Source organism: Schistocerca serialis, chromosome 1, assembly GCF_023864345.2.
Source record: "Schistocerca serialis cubense isolate TAMUIC-IGC-003099 chromosome 1, iqSchSeri2.2, whole genome shotgun sequence".
Taxonomy (NCBI): Eukaryota; Metazoa; Arthropoda; class Insecta; order Orthoptera; family Acrididae; genus Schistocerca; species Schistocerca serialis.
In genome coordinates, this window is record NC_064638.1 from 832,217,920 (window position 1) to 832,238,654 (window position 20,735).

Here is a 20,735-nt window from a genome sequence, read left to right on the forward strand (position 1 = left end):
GACAAAGTATCTTACAAAATCAAGAACAACTCCTTAATGGGTGACAATAAAAGGTGAAATACAGAAGGTAGAAAGATTTAAATATCTAACAGAATGGACAGAAATTGGTCTGACAAAAAAAGCTGTGGGAGCATAAATAAACAAGATGAATTTAACATACAAACTAGCTATGAACATCTACAATAAGAATAATTTTTCAATCAATGCAAAAATTGAGACATTATCAGACAATGATCATCCCTGAAGCCCTTTATGCAGCACAGAGGCTGATCCTTGTAAGAACAGGATTGCTTAAGAGGCTAGAACTTGTGAAATGGGAGATTCTGAGGAAGATATTGAGTTATTGAAGAACAAGAGATGATCAGGATAGAAGACAAGGAAACCAAGAACTGTATACCCAGATAGAGATATAGGATACACCAGGAAAAGGAGGACTATTTGTTCTTTGAACACATCCTTACAAAGAACCTGTGGAGGCTGACACATTAGACAATGCAATTTATTGTGAAAAAGAAAACCAAAATGCACTATGTCTGAGAGGTATAAAGTGATTTGGAAGAAGTGGCAAGACAGGAAACAGAGATTTACAACAGTGATACTTTTAAATAATAATCAGGCTGTCATTGGTTTATAGGACAGAATTAGACCTAGATCAATGACATGGTGAACAGAAGAGTGCAGAAGTTTGCAAAATGCCAGAATGAGAAAATATCCTACCATGATAAAAATCAGAAGAAATAAATTTGACCCTGAAATGACCAGAAATAAAAGAAGAAGAAAAATATTGCTACAAGCCCTGGTTAAACATTATTTGCAGATACTACAGTCATGTGGAAATGGTGAGTTGTTTGTTTTCCTTAGCAGGACAGTTCTACGAGCAAATTTACTACTACTACCAGTACATATCATACTTAACATGTACTTGGTGTAATTCATAATACAACAAACATCTTTCTTTCAGTGTATGTTCCTTCATATGCACAAATACAGTATGATAATACTGGAATGATCCATTAAGGAATTCTGTCGTTTGGTTATATTTTCTGAGAGTGGTTATTTCTTAAGTAATGTCTGCTCCAAGCCTGAGCCTGGCACTTTGTCCTTCAGTCCTTCAGTCCTTCTAGTCTTTTGTTGTAGTCCTGTGTATGGGTCCATCTTCAGCCCTTAGATTAGGAGTTCACGTATATCATTTCAAACCAGATTTTCTTATTAAACAGTATCAGCATTGCTAATCACCAGATTCATTTCCAACTATGAAGTCGTACTGCTTTCCAATGTGTCAGCACTACTTTGATATCATGAAGTAGTGATAACTTTACATTCACCCTGAATATTTTGTTGTCAATAGGGGAGTTTTGTAATGATTTTATGAAAGAGGATCAGGTAGCGATTGTGGGTGGAACAGGGAATGATCTTGATAGGGATGGGGAATATGATATAGGTGGTGACCTGGTAAAGATAGCTATTCAAAATGGTGGCACTAATGTGCACATCTTGCAACTGTTTCAGAGTCATGGTGGGTCGCATCTTAATGCTGATGTTAGGTGTGTTAACATGGGGCTGGAGAAGTCACTGATGGCAGAGGGCATGGCTCACATTGCAGTGGTGCCAACTGAGTCTGTCAATAGATCGGGTTTCACTAGGCATGGCGTGCACCTCAATACGAATGGGGAGGGGAGGCTGGCAAAGTGTACAGGTGACAGTGAGTTAGTTGGTGGTGGGATCACTCATGGAAAAATTCCTGTAATAGTTGGTGTCAGAGCTGCACCTTTTTTAGATTGAAGTTGGCTGATAGGTATACCTGCTTAAAGGAAGTCATCCTAACAAATAAATCACCTTCAGAGGAGGTCAAGTATCCAAGTAGAAAAGGAATTAGCATATTTCATCAAAATATTAACAGTGTTAGAGATAAAGTTAGTGAACTGCTTATAGATGTTGACTCTGACATTACTGGTATATCAGAGCACCACTTAAATAATTTGACAATTTAGAAGCTTTGTTTTCCTGGATACAGATTAGCTGGCTATTTTTCAAGGAGTTCTTTGCAGAGTGGGGGAGTGGCCATGTACAAAAAAGTGGTATTCTATTGTGTCCAATGCTGTATCACGGCACTGCACTGAACAGGTATTTGAATGTTGTGCAGGGGCAGTTGAATTTGTGAAACTAATTTTCTAATAGCTGTTGTTTATAGGTCTCCTAATTCTGACTTCAGAGCATTTCTGCTCAAGCTAGAGAGGTTTCTTAGTTCACTTTAAGGGAAGTACCAGAAATTAGTTACATAGGGTGACTTCAATATTAATTTTGTACATGATTGTGCAAGAAAATGGATGTTGGTAGACCTCCTAAACACACATGATCTGATGCACATTGTGCTTTTTCCAACCAGGCTGCAGGGAAACAGTATCACAACCATAGACAATATTTTTTATTCATTCTTCATTACTTTATGGGCACTCTGTTGATGAAAGGGTGAATGGCCTTTCAGACCATTATGCACAAATTTTAGCACTAAAAGGCTTTTGTACTCAAACAAATGTCACATATAATCACAAACTATATAGGAAAGCTAATCCACTGGCAATAGAGAGTTTTTTAAACTTTATTAAGGAACAAGAGTGGCAGGATGTTTATAGAGCTGATAACACAGAAGGCAAATATTATATGCTTTCTTTAACACATTCCTTGTGATCTTTGAGAGCTGCTTTCCACTCGAACATTCTAATTGAGGTACTAGCAATAAAAGGCAGCCTGTGTGGCTGACTACTGAGATAAGGTAAGGATATCATGTAGAACAAAGTGGGAATCATAAGTAAATGTTAGAAGCAGTCACAATCAAGCTACAGTAGTCTATTACAAATAGTATTGTAAAGTGCTTAAAATGTTATTGGGAAGGCAAAAAGTATGTGGTACACAAACGGAATAGCTAATTCACAGGATAAAATTAAAACCATATGGTGAGTTGTGAAGGAAGTGTTTGGTCAGCAGCACGAGGTCAATGATATAAAGTCAGTTCGTAGTAAAAATATTTCTGTTACTTATAAGTCAGATATACATACAGTACTTAACAATCGTTTTCTGAACTTTACTGGTGAATTAAATAAAAACTTAGCTTCTACAGGGAACCATATAACTCTCTTGGAAAATGGTTTTCCGAGATTGGTGTCTGAAATACTCCTCTGTGATACTGACAAGGGGGAGATTGAGTCAATACTGAAGACTAAGGACTTTCATGGATATGATGCAAGTGCTTAGCAGAATATTAAAGTACTGTGCTGCACATGTTAGCCCTGTACTTAGCCATATTTGTAATTTTTCCTCTAAGAATGGTCAGTTTCCTGATTGATTGAAGTCCTCAGTAGTAAAGCTGCTTTATAGAAAGGGAGAAAGGGGTAGTGTAGACAATTTTAGACCTATTTCTATGCCACCAGCGTTTGTTAAAGTGATTTAAAAGACTGTGTTAGTATGGATAATCAATCATTTTATATCACATAATTTGCTATCAGATGTACATTTTGGCTTTAGAAATTGTTTAACAACTGAAAAGGTGTGATTCTCTATTCTCTGTGAGGTACTGGATGGATTAAAGAAAAGGTTTTGAATGCTAGGCATATTTTTTGATTGAACGAATGCATTTGCTTGTGTTGACACTAAATATTGCTCTAGAAGTTGGACAATTATGGAATAAGGGGAGCAGCTCACAATTGGTTCACCTCTTATTTTAACAACAGACAGCAAAAGGTCATTATTAACAGTGCTGAGAATGGCATGATATGGTGTCTGAGTGGAGCACAGTCAAATGGGGGATGCCCCAGAGATCACTGTTGGGGGTCACTCCTGTTCCTCATTTATATCAATTATATGCTCTCTAGTATTACAGGTAATTCTAAAATACTTCTGTTTGCTGATGACACCAGCTTGGTAGTAAAGAATGTTGTGTACAGCATTTTATCTGTTTCAAATAGTGCACTTCATGCATAAGTTCATGGTTTGTAGAAAATAAACTAATGCTAAACCACAGTATGACTCAGTTTTTACAGTTTCTAACACACAACTCAATAAAACCCAACATTTTAATTTCGCAGAATGGGCATATGATGATTGAAACTGAACAGTTCAAATTTCTAGGTGTCCAGTTAGGTAGTAAGCTGTCATGGAAAGCTCGAATTCAGCGTTTTGTTCAAAGACGTATTGCTGCCATTTTTACCATTCAAACGGTATCTGAAGTTAGTGATTGTTCGACACAAAAATTAGTCTACTTTGCTTATTGTCATTTGATTATGTCATATGGCATTATAATTTGGGGTAGCTCTTCCCATTCTCAAAGGATATTTTTGGCTCAGAAACAGGCAATTCAGGCTATAAGTGGTGTAAGTTCGCAAACCTCTTGTCGACCCCTGTTCACTAGTCTGGGTATTCTGACATTGGTCTCTCAATATATATATTCCTTACTGTCATTTCTTCCATATGCTTTCAAATTGAAACTGAAGAGTTTCCTCTTGGGTCACTCCTTCTACTCTGTTGAGAAGTTACTTGAAAAATTAAGCTGATTCCTACATTATATTGTTGATTGTGTTTACTTAAACTTATGGCCTGACCTTTTCTGGGTTCCTAAACTTTTTGTTTTATCGGTTATTACTTCTATGTTGTAATTTCATGTATGACACATTCAATGACCTTGGATATTTACTCCTCAATTTGGCCCTACAGAACTAGATGGTTAAATAAATAAATAAATGAATATTTGCATAAAAATGAGTGTTTTATCTTTCACTAAAAATGATTGATAGCACATTCATACATTGCATAGTCATACATGGAAGCAAATTATTGTGAATTTGAATGAAATAAAAGAAGAAAATATGAAAATAACTCACAGCTGTAATGGTCAAGATATTATTATTGATATTTAGACTATAGATGTGGAAGGACTGATTTGGTAAGAAGTGTGTTTTGGGTGACCATATGTATCAAAAATGCAGTAAAGGTTTATGATTAGCATCTCTCAAACCTTTCATCAATTTTTGTTCAATGAGTGCTGTAAAAAAGTTGTTAGAAGGAATCTCTTTATAAATGACTGACTCTGATGGTTTCACTATTAACAGAATGTATATGTTGGGAAAAAATAGAACAGCTTACCTGCAGCAAATGCAGCAGCAATGAAGAGGGCAAAGGCAGCAATAACTGAGACGCCCACCTGTGACCAGCGACGACCCATGTGGTCAGCCACCCAACGACCTGCTACATATCCAGGGAACTCTGCCAGTGACTGCCATGCGAAATTCATGAATGGGTTACCCTCCAAGTTAGTCACATTTAGTAGCAGGCTGTAGTATGCCAGCTCGAACACCATCCTGTGACATATTTTTGGCACACATTCAGCTTTGCACTGTCACCAATAATTTAAATTAAGAGTCTTGTTCTAAGAAGCAAACTGTTTTCTGTAGAACAACAAATCTGACAATTTTGCAATGAACTCCTTTCAGAACTAATGAATTTTATGTCATTAAAGGGATGAGCAAAAGGACGTCAAGTGGACAATCTCATCACACACATTCTGTTAGCCCAAAGCTAAGGAGAGTTTTCTTCCAGCTGTGGAATACATAGTTTATTTAAATGGTTGCTATCTTAGATAACTTTAGAAATAAAGGAAAATACTCTCACTGATTCTGTTCAGTGGTAGGATTGTTAAACCATGTGAAGTACAACAGATATGAAGCAAGAACATGCAAAATGTGTGTGTGTGTGTGTGTGTGTGTGTGTGTGTGTGTGGAGATTTACTGGATGAATAAGTAAATAAAAAATAAAAATAAATACTTAAGAATGAGTTAGAAAACTGTTTTGATGAGCTTTACAATAATGTTACAAAAAGGCTAGATTGGTAATTATGAGTGACAAACAGGTATAATGAAGAGATTGCTGTACCTCTAAGCTTTCTGAAATAGAAAAATTCCAACACAAGACTGGTACCAAATAAGGGACAGCAACAGATTCAGCAATTGAAGTTTCTACAGGATTCTTTGTACAGGCCTTGGATAAAATATCTGGAGTTTTCCTTGATGTATCCAAGGCATTTGACATAATAAACCAATGGCCAGGATGGCCGTGTGGTTCTGGGCGCTACAGTCTGGAACCGCATGACCGCTGCGGTCACAGGTTTGAATCCTGCCTCAGGCATGGAAGTGTGTGATGTCCTAAGGTTAGTTAATGTTTAAGTAGTCCTACATTATAGTGGACTGATGACCTCAGAAGTTAAGTCTCACAGTGCTCAGAGCCATTTGAACAATTTTTGAAAATAATAAATCGCACAGTATGCAGCAGACTGGATAACAACATATTTCAGTGACAGAAGACAATATGTTACTTTTGAAGATATATACATGAGAGATAGAAGCATAACGTTTGGAGTTCCTCAAGGACCTGTAATTGGCCTATCTTGTTAAATTTATTTGTAAACAATGTAATACAAACATGTGAAACTGAAACAAAGTAACTATATGCAGATGACATGACTGAGTGTAACCAACACTTTTGTGGCATTTGAGAAAAAACACACTCACTAGAGAGAGAGAGAGAGAGAGAGAGAGAGGCTCAGGATTAATGAGCTTATCATTAATCTAAAAAAAAAAAAAAAAAAAAAAAAAAAAAAAAAAACTATTCACAAGGGTTTCAACAATAGATAAAACAAAACACATATCTGTACTTTTGAATAAAACAGGAGTGAAAGAAATAGTTTCAGTTAAGTCTTTAAGTGTAATGATGTGAGCTAAAGTGTAAACAATAGATTAACACTGGTTTCAGCAAGTTAAGCTATATGGCAGCTATTTCTAATGAGACAACTGTCTCAATATGCATTTCAAAAGTTTTTATATATCATGGTCCCTGCTGAATCATATATCCAATCAGGAATGACAATATGAGGAAACTCTGCCATCACAATAATGAAAAGATTATTGTCACTACATGTATATCCTTCACCGTGCTCTGTATGATGGCTTGTGGAGTATGTATGTAGATACGGATATTTGTAAATGTGTTCAAGACCATTGTGCCTGCATATGAAGACATCACAAATCTGGATACCAATGAGACTATTCATATCCATAACACAAGAAAAAGAAAACAACTGACTTGCCTTTCACATAAGCAACAAAAATTTGGTAAAGGACTTCAATATTCTGCTACTAAATCAATGAAAGCACTGCCAAGAAATCTGCAATCTCAAAACAGAGAATGGTTTTGCTGAAACCCTGAAAAAATACTGATGAAAAAATAATTCTATAGCAGTGTTGGAGTATACAAGCTGACATTACTAATTTTCTCTGAGACTAATGAATTTTAGGCACAATAAGATAAGAAAGTGAAATAATTTTTTTTATTAGTCACATCTGTAAAATATCTGTAGACGTGCCATATCATAGATTATCAGAATCAAAGAACTCCTACCTAGTTCTTGGACTACGAATGTTTAATAGACTAAGTGCTGACTTTAAAGAACTGCCTGTAAATATTTTTAAAGCTAAATTATACAAGCTACTAGTGAACAATCCGTTTTACACCACTGACGAATTTTTTGAAGATGAAAATACTGCATTCTAATGTGTACCTATTTTATGTGAACCAATTTACATCAATATTGTAGTTTATGTAGAAATATATGCTCTTGACTTTGTCTATGGCTGTAATCAGCCAAATGACAATAAAATTTTATTATTATTATTATTATTATTATTATTATTATCATGGTCAGTTAGGAACAATATTATAGGCCAGTGGTTGCCAAACTTTTTTGTAACACGACCCACTATTTTTCTGGAAACATTTTTTTGACCCAGTATATACATATGTATACCTACAACTACAATCACTACACAGTAGTTAATAGAGATATAAAAATTATATATAATATGAGACTGAACTTAGTGTTGTATGAAAAAGTGCTTTTCTGAGTAACAATGTTGAAACTGGTGAAGAGAACATAATTAAAGAAAAGAAACAATATTTTGGCCCATAAGAATTTTATTTCATACAAATTAAGTGGTGAACTTAATGAGATTTGTGGGATTGTTTAGTCTTGATGTTAATGACACTTTCTATATCTGGACTGAAGCTTGTTAGTTTTAGTTGTAAATCGTTTTCATGCAAAGTTTGTTTTTATATATATATATAAAAGACACACAAACAACCACAAACATACACACAAAATTCAAGCTTTCGCAACAAACTGTTGCCTCATCAGGAAAGAGGGAAGGAGAGGGAAAGACGAAAGGAAGTGGGTTTTAAGGGAGAGGGTAAGGAGTCTTTCCAATCCCGGGAGCGGAAAGACTTACCTTAGGGGGAAAAAAGGACGGGTATACACTCGCGCACACACACACACACATATATCCATCCACACATATACAGACACAAGCAGACATATTTAAAGTATGTGTATATATATATATATATATATATATATATATATATATATATATATATATATATATATATATATATATATATATATATATATACATACTTTAAATATGTCTGCTTGTGTCTGTATATGTGTGGATGGATATATGTGTGTGTGTGTGTGCGCGAGTGTATACCCGTCCTTTTTTCCCCCTAAGGTAAGTCTTTCCGCTCCCGGGATTGGAAAGACTCCTTACCCTCTCCCTTAAAACCCACTTCCTTTCGTCTTTCCCTCTCCTTCCCTCTTTCCTGATGAGGCAACAGTTTGTTGCGAAAGCTTGAATTTTGTGTGTATGTTTGTGGTTGTTTGTGTGTCTGTCGACCTGCCAGCACTTTCATTTGGTAAGTCAAATCATCTTTGTTTTTAGATATTTATTTCCTACGTGGAATGTTTCCCTCTATTATATATATATATATATATATATATATATATATATATATATATATATATATATTTTAAAACCAAGCTAGAAAAAGCACATCCACATAAGTTAGTAGTTGTGAACCCCATTAGTTCCTTCAAAGCTATCTTTGCAAACACTTGATACTCTCCCTTTAATTTTATTCAAAATGGCATTAGGCTTAATTCTTAAAATAAAGTTTTCAAAGCAGAATCACATGATATTTCTACTAAGGAGTCTTCCGCAGATGCTGACAGTTTTAAATTTTTAAGGTTGTCCTCTTCAAAAGGATTTCTTATGCATAGCTGTTCATCAGGAATTCTTGGAAAGTAATACCTACAACAAGAAATCAATATTAAGTAACACTACTGAATAAGCAAACAACTATCAGTGGGATCAATGTGAAACTATCAAATTCTTTTGAGTTCACTATGTGGGGATGGCCATCTATCATTTTGAAAATGGAGGTGATTGAACTTATTATTACTTTTCTGTATTGGGTGAAAAAGAATAACATGAAAATTATAAACATGTTTAATAAGGAATACTTCAAATCTAAGTGATCACAAGTAAAATTATTTCAGAATAAGTACCTGAAACTAGAGACCAGTGCTTCAAGATGTTCCTTCGTGGCAGCTGCTGTTTCCTCATTAACTTTGATTCCATATGTCTCTAAGAAATCATTGAGGAGTTGGAATGCATCAGAACAACTCTCTTTCATTTTAGTGGACCATCTTTCAATTTTTTGTAATAGTTGCTTCTATTTTACTGTGAACGTAGAACTTGTGGACTTCCTTCCCTTGCAGCAATAAATTGAGGCTATTAAGAGCACTGAATATGTCACTCAGGTATGAAAGACATATTAGCCAGTTTTCATCAGTTAACATATCCAATAAACTGCTCACAGGTTTTGCAACACTTTTGTGCTCCAACAGGAAGATTCTCAGCTTATCTCGAAGCTCAAATAATCTTGATAGCACTTTCCCTCTTGACAACCAGTGTACTTCACAGTACGGGAGAAGTGTTTTGTGCTCAGTGCCCATCTCAATCTTGAATTTTTAAGTCTAGATTTAAGGAAATTCACAATTTTAACTGTGTCATTAGTGGTTTTCCCAAGGCTTTCAGACAGACCTTTACATACAAGGGCCTCTTGGTGCAGGCTACAGTGAGTCCACTGAACAGAAGGGGCAAATGCCCTAACTTTGGCAGTCAAACCTGAGTAAATGGCAGATATAACATGGGCACCATCAGTTGTCAGTGCAATACATTTTGTCCATTCTATTTAATTTTCTACCATAAAGCCATCAAGACATTAAAAAATTTCTTCCCCTATTGTTATCATTGGCAAACATTTACAAAAGAGCATTTCTTCTTCTGTACTCCCACCATATTCAAACATAACAAAAGCTAAAAGAGTAGCCACACTGGCTATATCTGTGCTTTCTTCAAGCTGAGGTGGAAATTAGTCACTTTGCTTGAAAACTGTGATCATGGACTGTTTTACAAACTCTGACATTTTATCAATCCTTCTCTTTCCTGTTGTGTTTGACAGGGTATTTCATCAATTATCTTGTGTGCTTTTCACCAAATAAAGCATCAGATATTATTTTGGCTGCTGGTAAAATAATATCCTCTCGTATGTTGTGAGCTGTCCCCTTTTTGGCTATCAATAATGACAGTCGATATGAAGCAATTGTAGCTTGCTTATTTTATTTCCCAGAAGTCGGTTTCGTCATCACTGATTTTGACTTTAAAAATTTTCATTTTTTGTCTTGGAAAAAATTGATTTACTTACTTACATTTCTTTGATAAATGTTTTTCCAGTTTCGAGGGTTTCGTACTCTTGCAAGGAAGTACTTCAAAGCACACAACATACTGAGGAAGTGCATTGTGTGTGTGTGTGTGTGTGTGTGTGTGTGTGTGTGTGCGTGTGTGTGTGTGTGTGTGTGTGTGTGCGTGTGTGTGTGTGTGTGTGTGTGTGTGTGTGTGTGTGATATAAGGTTTACAAAAAGTAATTTACAGGACCAATAAAATCACAGTCAGAATTACAGTCACTGAGTACTGTGTGCAGAACTATTCATGACAGTTGTATGTATGAGAGGCAGTGAGCATGTTTATACAGCTCACTGCTACCCACTGCAAGTAGCCTTCCACCACATTGTGGGAAAATGTCAACTAGAGGAGGAGCTTGCACACACAGCACATTTGAGAAGAAGCAATGACATCACATGGCTCATACTTATTTGTTCAGGTACTTCTGTGTTCCACTGCAGAACTTCAGCAAATCAAGAGAATGACATTTTATTGTGTAACAATTTAAAATACAAAACATAATAAAACCAGTCATATGAACAGAAACAGAATGCATGGCAGTGAACAGATTGAAATATGGCAACAATTAGTTAATTAATTGTGAGATATAATTAAAATTTTGCACAATAATTGATGGCTAGCTCATTAAAAATGGTTGGCCATTGCTGATCCTAGTGCAGTCATAAATGTCACATAGATGAGCCAATTTAATACAAGGGAACCCATACCTATCGGCAAGGGGAGACCATACTCCCCCTCCCTCTGAGCTCTCAGGAAAAGGAAAAATGTAGCCTATTCAGGTGTTTTTATTTCAAGAAAACAATTTAAAAGTTGGTATTAAAGAGGTTTTCAATATGGTCAAACCTGAAATATTTTTTGGTTACCTACAAATTGCCATTTGTCTCCCAAAATGTTAAAAATGTACCATACCCTAGGTCTAGGTCCCTCCCTAAAAACTATTGTATGGGCATCCTTGATTCAGTATGACCTTCTTTTGTGGCTCACTCCTTTGTAGCTACAGTTTCTGATTACACATTCATAAGTACGTTGCAACATGAAAAAAAGTCAATAAGTTCACAATAAAACAATGTTGAACAACAAGGAAATGAAAGAAAAATTCACACAACTAATTCATCATGCACAAAGATTAAACTGAACTCAGGCCAACAGCTGTATAACCACACAGGTATGTCAATATTAGTAAAAAGTGATGGAAACTATTGTCAAAATGAGATCACATGGTTGAATAAGTATACAATTCCATAAGTGCTGACGCATAGGCTAATTTCACACTAGCAATCTCATACACAGGTGTAACTGACTTGCTCCACAGTAACAGCAGTCTACTTTGCTATCTGGCAGACACTGTAAATGTAGCACTGCCATCTAGGGAAATGTTAATTAGATCAGAACATAAAATCAGATGCTTCACTGAGAATTAGAGTGAGCTTGTGACAATTTGGGCTAAAACTGGCTTGCTAGATCGCTGCAAGTGATCAAACAGCCAGAGATGATGTTTTCCTTACTGGCAGTGCCCTCGTTAGATGTAAAAATGTTCAATGTGTCATTGTTAATCATTAACAAAAACCACCTCACTATGTTATTACACATTTATTGTATTACAAACAGTTTCATTCATTGGAGATCTTCAGGTTATGGAGTTGTGCTGAAGTCATGACACAAACGGTCTGGTTGTCACATGAAATGTGGAAGGAAAAGTCCAAAACCTTTGATCATAAACATTCTGCTGACCACCTGGCAGATGTATGGCAAAAAACTGCACATTGTATGCACAATGCTGTGTCTGCTTACCATACTTCTGTCAGGCAGTCAGAAGAATGTTTATGATAAATCCAGAATGAAATTTTCACTCTGCAGCGGAGTGTGCGCTGATATGAAACTTCCTGGCAGATTAAAACTGTGTGCCGGCTGAGACTCGAACTTGGGACCTTTGCCTTTCGTGGGCAAGTGCTCTCCTTTCTTTCAGGAGTGCTAGTCCTGCATGGTTCGCAGGAGAGCTTCTGTAAAGTTAGGAGGGTAGGAGGCGAGGTACTGGCAGAAGTAAAGCTGTGAGGACGGGGCGTGAGTCGTGCTTGGGTAGGTCAGTTGGTAGAGCACTTGCCCGCGAAAGGCAAAGGTCCCAAGTTTGAGTGTTGGTCCAGCACACAGTTTTAATCTGCCAGGAGGTTTCATATCAGTGCACACTCCACTGCAGAGTGAAAATCTCATTCTGGAAACATTCCCCAGGCTGTGGCTAAGCCATGTCTCCGCATTTTCCTTTCTTTCAGGAGTGCTAGTTCTGCATAGTTCGCAGGAGAGCTTCTGTAAAGTTTGGAGGGTAGGAGGCGAGGTACTGGCAGAAGTAAAGCTGTGAGGACTGGGCATGAGTCGTGCTTGGGTAGCTCAGTTGGTAGAGCACTTGCCTGCAAAAGGCAAAGGTCCCGAGTTTGAGTCTTGGTCCAGCACACAGTTTTAATCTGCCAGGAGTTTTCATATCAGTGCACACTCCACTGCAGAGTGAAAATCTCATTCTGGAAACATTCCCCAGGCTGTGACTAAGCTATGTCTCTGCATTTTCCTTTCTTTCAGGAGTGCTAGTTCTGCATAGTTCGCAGGAGAGCTTCTGTAAAGTTTGGAGGGTAGGAGGCGAGGTACTGGCAGAAGTAAAGCTGTGAGGATGGGGCGTGAGTTGTGCTTGGATAGCTCAGTTAGTAGAGCACTTGCCCGCGAAAGGCAGAGGTCCCGAGTTCGAGTCTCAGTCCGGCACACAGTTTTAATCTGCCAGGAAGTCGCTTTATGATAACTGCTTTTGGATTTGGTCTTCAATGTCACATATGACAACCAGAATATTTCTGTCATGGCTTTAACAAAATTCGACAACCTGAAGCTGTTCAATGAATGAAACTGGTCCTAAAACAATAAAAGTGTTATAACAACATTGTGGGAAAAGACAGATTGTTACTTACTGTAAAGAAGGCACATTAAGTTGCAGACAGACATAGTTAAAAGCTTTTGGCCATAGCATTCATCAGCAAAAGAGAAACACATACCATTTGTATACACAACCAAGCACATCTCATGATGTGCCACCAACTTCACATCTTGGGCCAGAATGTACAGTAATGTGTATAATATAGGTGAGGTAGTTTTCATTAATTATTAAAATTAGTGTGAGCTATGGTGCTCAACATAATCTAGATTATATGAGTAACATGTCAATAGTTCCATGTTTTCTGTTGATAAATCGGTAGGTTGATAAGAATCTCAATGATGTCACGCTGATTCAAATTTAAGTCTAGTTACATGAAGTTGAAATGATCATGGCAGTGGGTATCTGCCTATTTACACTCTGCAAGTTGTAGTATGCTCATGTATCAGCAGCCATCTTGCTTTTTTTCTCCATGATTTGAAATTGTTAAACATGGATAATACTTAGTAGGTTTCCTCAATATTGTATTAAGATTAGTATCAATGGTACTACATAGTGACAGCTATAATTATCACATGATTTTTATGTCCGTAGTGATTTTCAGTAAGAATGCAGGGTGTTAATGGGTGCCAAAAACCAGGGCAAGGTTAGATAATGAGGACAAAATAATAGTTTGCTCACATATTCATTTATTAAAAGCAATTTTTACATCCATCATTCATTCAAAACTTTACATGCAGTAATACTACAAATGTAGAAAAGATAATTTATCATCAGTGGGCATTAATTTCTTCTCTTCAATAGAGCAACAAATGCCAACATTAGGACTGACAAATACAGTAGCACTGCAAATTTATAAAGAATGCACAATTTGTTAACAATTTACAAACTCTTTTAAAAGCAATAACAAGAATAAATATTAGAGTTTATACATACTATATCAAAGTAAAACTCATCATTCAATGAGAGTCTACGTACATTCTTTTAAAACATTAAGCGCAGCCACAAAATAACACTAAAGTACTCAATAGTTTCTCCATCAAACTGTCAGAATACAACCATAGTTGTTATTGCCTCAACATAAAACAGTCTGTCTCAATGCGTCACACTTTTCAAGGCATACAACACTCACTGTTGGGATGTGCAGCAATCGCTATGCATGTGCGCACGCGCCGCCCCCCTCCCCCCCCTCCCCTCCCCCCCCCCCCCCCCCCCCCACCACACACACACACACACACACTTATTCATACCTCTGGTTTGAAGCTACCAACAACAGAGTGCTTAATATTCAATGGTGATACTAGAATGAACCCAACATTTGTAAATCTGCTTTTTATAACAGAGAGGTGAAAAGTTTGTGTGTTGGAAAGGAAACACACATTTTTCAATAATTTATATTATTTATTTTTCATATCCAGGGTGGAAATAAATATACATTCATCATTTCACGCAAAAAGGTTGTTTATAGGGTAAATAACACTTTATTCTTCAAGCTGTGTTTTCAAATGATGAGTTTATTGACAATTAAGGTATCTCAAGTTGTTTACATCATCCTAAAGTATATATTGCAGCTGTGCAGGTTTCCTAGCCAATCTAGGGGCTATTAAAAACTTTTATTTCTAATTTTTCACTTAAATTTTCGTCTGCAATATTGAAATGCAATTCGTTTTGACCCATGTGCAGTGAAGGATTGTCATTTAAGCAAAGACTGTTTGCTCCTGTGGAGTGTGATCCACTGACAGAATGCTTACTTTTAATCCATTCTTGGTAGCCAGTTGGAAGTGTGGGAGAAGAAACATGTGTTGATCATTGGCTGCTGTCAAAGTGTGTCAGCTCTAGACCTGAGCCCTCACTGGCACCATCTTTCAGGTAGCAATGGTTTGATGTGAGATCTCTCATATTCTCCTTTTTTCTTGGACTTTGTTCTGACACTAACAGCACATCTCTTCATGACCACATTCACTGGCTGATAGCCACCTTTCATTCTATGAAGGAAGCTGTAAATTTGTCACAATGTTTACCGTGAGTTAACTGTCAGAAGAGAGTTAGTTGATGCACAGTCAGCCAATAATGCCTACAGCATGTCATACTGGCTAATGTGGTCAAGACATTCCCCACTGCCATACATGCAGACAGCCTTGTCAGACAGTCTCAGCTAGCTTCAGCCATGGGAGCCCTTGCTTTGCTGCCCAAGCTGTTAACACCTTGCCACATTGTCACGACCTCAACATTGAGATGACTATTTGCTAGTGGTGTAACAGAAGTAACAAAATACTTCAATGATCAGGGACTCAAGGTGAATGTCACCAAATCTCAACTACTGACATTTAAAACAGACAGTTCTCACCACAACAATATGAATAGTGTGTGTAATATCTCTGCAATAGAAAACGGCAGCTGTAAATTCCTGGGTGTATATGTTGATGAAAATTTGCGGCGCACATATCACATTAATTTCTTATGTGGAAAAGACAGTAGTGCCATATATCTCCACAGCCAGCTCGCAAAGATAGATCTGAGCCAAGCACTGAAATTAGTATATTATGGAACACTTTATCCCTTTCTCAATTATGGAATTGAACTATGGGGCTGTGCAGCCGATGTACATTTAAAAAGAAACTACTACTACAGAAAAGAGCAATAAGACATATACATGGGATGGGACATAGAGATTCTTATTGTGAAGTGTTTGTGCAGCACAAATATCTGACAATATATTCTCTGTACATCTTCAAAATAGTTGTATTTTTTATAAGTCAACCAACAGAAGCTATCAAGGGCAGTGATGTACATGATCACAACGCTAGAACAAAATGTAACTATTTCTGTAACAGAACAATGTTAAAAATGAGTGATAGAAGCCCGTATATCAGTGGTTTGATTTCGTATAACAAGCTACCAAACGCTCTAAGAACATACACAGGAAATGTTTTTAAAACAAAATTAAAATCTTTTCTAATAGAAAAATGTTTACATTCTTTCAACAAATTTTAAGATAGTGATTGTAACAGCTGTAATGTGATAAATGTAAAAAATAGACATAAGAAGCAAGAGCTACAGAATATAGTTTATTTTATAAATGTAAATGTAACCACAGTATTAAGTCTGACATTTGCAAAAGCCATCATTATGATGGCTCCATGCAAAGAAAACATAAATAAATATCACTAAGCCATCGGTTTACAGTGGCACCCTGTCCAGCATGAGATGTAGAAGAAGCAACAGCCATCAAAGAAGATAACAATGTTTTTACATTTTAGTGAGGTGACTTGCTACAGCTTCAGGAACGTGAGGAGCTGTATTTTAGACATCAGCAGTGTGAATTATTCTTTATTCTTAAAAACGGTTGTGGAATGGGGAAAATGAGCCCTACATTCAAATTTAAAAAAATTACTGGTATGTAATTATTCATATAAAGTCAAAGGATTTAAATAGAGACTTAAAATCGTATGGAGAAGAGTGGAACAGTGTAATTCAAGGCACTTGCTAGGCAAATAAAGATAAGTAACAAAAGTTCAGTTTTACCACCCTATCAACAAGGGGAGTGGGTTCTATTGAGCAGTTCTACAATTAGGAAAGGAAAAAAAACCCAAGAAATTCTTCTTGTATTATGAAGGACCAAACCAGATTTTATGACTAACATTGTGACAAAGTAAGCTGGTATCTTTCTATTTCCTCTCTTGTTTTACCATCTTCCTCCTTAAATTTGTTTTTCACTTTTAACTAATAGCTATTGATATATGCAAGTATAATCTGCATTTTCATAAAAGAGAAAGATTGGCCCTCAGTTTTAAAGAATATAATACCAGATCTAGTTTTGTGCTTAGTTTTGTGTACATCATCAATTTCCAAATTTATTTTGACTATTCCTAATCAATATCTTTCATTACAGGGTGAAATCAGTAATTATTCCATGACTTAAATTCTGTTGTTGGCTTACAAACAAATATAAATTCTGTAATAATGATAAATATTTGGAAAAAGAATCACTAAGATTCTTAAAGTATTTATTTGGCTGTATTTGGAAACATGATGATAAACATTTGGAAAAAAGAATCACTAAGATTCTTAAAGTATTGATTTGGCTGCATTTGAAAACATGTTAGCAAGGCCAGCTCTTAATTAATTCCAAAGCAATGACCAGTTTTGTCGAAAGTATTGTTTGTATGACGATATCTGTTAATTTCATCATTTAAACAAATAATTCAGCCTAGCCCTTGTAGTAGAAGAAACTGTTAAAAAGAACAATTTTTTTGATATATTCAGTTAATTGGATGAGTTATGTTTTAATTGTAATTTCTGCAACTTAAACATTGACCAATGTGTGTAGTTTCAGTACCTATTATTGTGATGATATGTAAAGGCCTGACTTTTGGTCCTGAGACAGTCAGTCCAGGGCAGATTTTCAGCCGAGGGATCTGTGCTGGTTAGAACAATAACAATGCATCAAATTAACAGTGGAATAAGTGTAACACAGTTAGACCATGTGTTAAAACAATTACACTGTCTGTTCAATATGTACCATATTATTCTGCAAGAACTGTAAACTGTGTGGTTAGGTTTTTACTGCTCATAGATATTCAACAGTAAACTATTGTAGCAGTATGCTGATGTTTGCCTGGAATCTATTAATGAGGCTTATCTAAATTTGCCAATAGTTAACTGGCCATATAACTGTAATATTGGGGGATTGTGAACAGTGAAAGTAAAGAAATGTGAAATGCAATTGTGCAACTGTCGGCTACACCATTTACAGTAATCATTGGTGACCTTCCAACCCCATTTTTCAACCCAGGGTAGTGCAGCTGCTAAGGCATGTTTACTTGTGTGGGCTAACTCCCAGCTGCCTGCCTCTGCTTATGTGGGCAAACACTGCTGCTGCTGCTGCTGTAAATGGTTTCATCCATGCTGGGTTGATGGCCTGATTCTGCGTGCCACAACAAACCCCATTCTGTGCAGCAGGGAAACTTCTAGTTTACATGGTGGGTCACCACCTTGCTGGATCCATTGAAGAGTAGTCACCGAAAGTGTTAAAACTTTTATTTCACTGGGAAACGAGATAATCAACTCCAGGGCCCTCTGCTGGTTCAGTTCTTTGAGTATGGAACCACAATCAATGTGCAGCGCTATGAAGACACTTTCAAGAAACTGTGATGCGTTATAAAGTTAAAATGCGCAGGAATGCTGTCGGACGGAATCATCTTGTTGTATGATAATGCCGACCCCACGCTGCTAGGGAGATGAAGGCTATGATTCAGTAATTTTGTTGGGAAACAGTGTAACATCCTCCATATGGTATAGATATTTCACCCTATGATTTTCAAATCTTTGGCGACCTGCAGAAATACATGGGTGGACGTCGGTTTCAGTCAGACGTGGAAGTGCAAACATAGGTGTGTTGTGCATCCACCTGTGTTCTACGAAACAGGAACTGAACTTCTCTTGTCCCAGTGGGATAAATGTCTTAACACATGTGGTAATACTTTTGTATGCTCCCGATGTGGCGGGTGTTCGGTTTTCATCTGACTGACCCCCATGCATAACATAACATACACTACTGGCCATTAAAATTGCTACACTAAGAAGAAATGCAGATGATAAACGTGTATTCATTGGACATGTGATTACATTTTCACGCAATTTGGGTGCATAGATCCTGAGAAATCAGTACCCAGAACAACCATCTCTGGCCGTAATAACAGCCTTGATACACCTGGGCATTCAATCAAACAGAGTTTGGATGGCGTGTACAGGTACAACTGGCCATGCAGCTTCAACATGATACCACAGTTCATCAAGAGTAGTGACTGGTGTATTGTGACGAGCCAGTTGCTTAGCCACCATTGACCAGACGTTTTCAATTGGTGAGAGATCTGGAGAATGTGCTGGCCAGGGCAGTAGTCAAACATTTTATGTATCCAGAAAGGCCTGTACAGGACGTGCAACATGCGGTCGTACATTATCCTGCTGAAATGTAGGGTTTCGCAGGGATTGAAAAAGGGTAGGGCCACGGGTCGTAAAACGTCTGAAATGTAACGTCCACTGTTCAATGTGTTGTCAATGCGAACAAGAGGTGACTGAGACGTGTAACCAATGGCACCCCATACCATCACGCCAGGTGATACGCCAGTATGGCGATGACGAATACACGCTTCCAATGTGTGTTCACCGCGATGTCGCCAAACAGGGATGTGACCATCATGATGCTGTAAACAGAACCTGGATTGATCCGAAAAAATGACGTTTTGCCATTCGTGCACTGAGGTTCGTCGTTAAGTACACCATCGCAGGCACTCCTGTCTGTGATGCAGTGTCAAGGATATCCGCAGCCATGGTCTCCGAGCTGATAGTCCATGTTGCTGCAAATGTCGTCGAACTGTTCGTGCAGATGGTTTTTGTCTTGCAATCGTCCCCATCTGTTGGCTCGGAGATCGAGACGCGGCTGCATGATCCATTACAGTCATGCGGATAAGATGGCTGTCATCTCGACTGCTAGTGATACGAGGCTGTTGGGGTCCAGAACTGTGTTCCGTATTACCCTCCTGAACCTACAGATTCCATACTCTGCCTACAGGCATTGGATCTCGAACAATGCGAGCAGTAATGTCACAATATGATAAATCCCAATCGTGATAGGCTACAATTCGACGTTTATCAAAGTCGGAAACGTGATGGTACGCATTGCTCCTCCTTACACGACGCATCACAACAATGTTTCACCAGTGTATGAGAAATCGGTTGGAAACTTTCCTCATGTCAGCACGTTGTAGGTGTCGCCACCGGCGCCAACCTTGTGTGAATGCTCTGAAAAGCTAATCATTTGCATATCACAACATCTTCTTCCTGTTGGTTAAATTTCGCGTCTGTAGCACGTCATCTCCGTGGTGTAGCAATTTTAATGGCCTGTAGTGTAAAAATCAGCGCTAAATGTTCTAGTTGCATCCCAAAGTGCACACTACAGGCAGATGTGGCAAAACGCCGCTGCAGGCTGGAGCGTCACATGGTATGCGGCCACTTACCCTACTGCCCGCTCTGTTACATGCACATCACAGTACTGTGTAGGTAGATGTCCTAACAGTATGTAATTAAAACTCCTAATTTTTCCCATGTTCAAAGCATCTTGTAGACAAGTGCACCGCCCT

At 37.5% G+C, this 20,735-nt stretch overlaps 1 protein-coding gene across 1 annotated transcript in view; it reads right to left on the reverse strand.

The window, feature by feature from the left end:
• Positions 1-20,735, reverse strand: part of LOC126438389 (solute carrier family 22 member 7-like) — a 147,127-nt gene that overhangs the window by 46,150 nt on the left and 80,242 nt on the right. Inside the window, exon 7 of the mRNA XM_050090549.1 lies at positions 5,137-5,351. Coding sequence (XP_049946506.1) covers positions 5,137-5,351 — 215 coding nt within the window. The remainder of the gene's footprint in view (positions 1-5,136; positions 5,352-20,735) is intronic.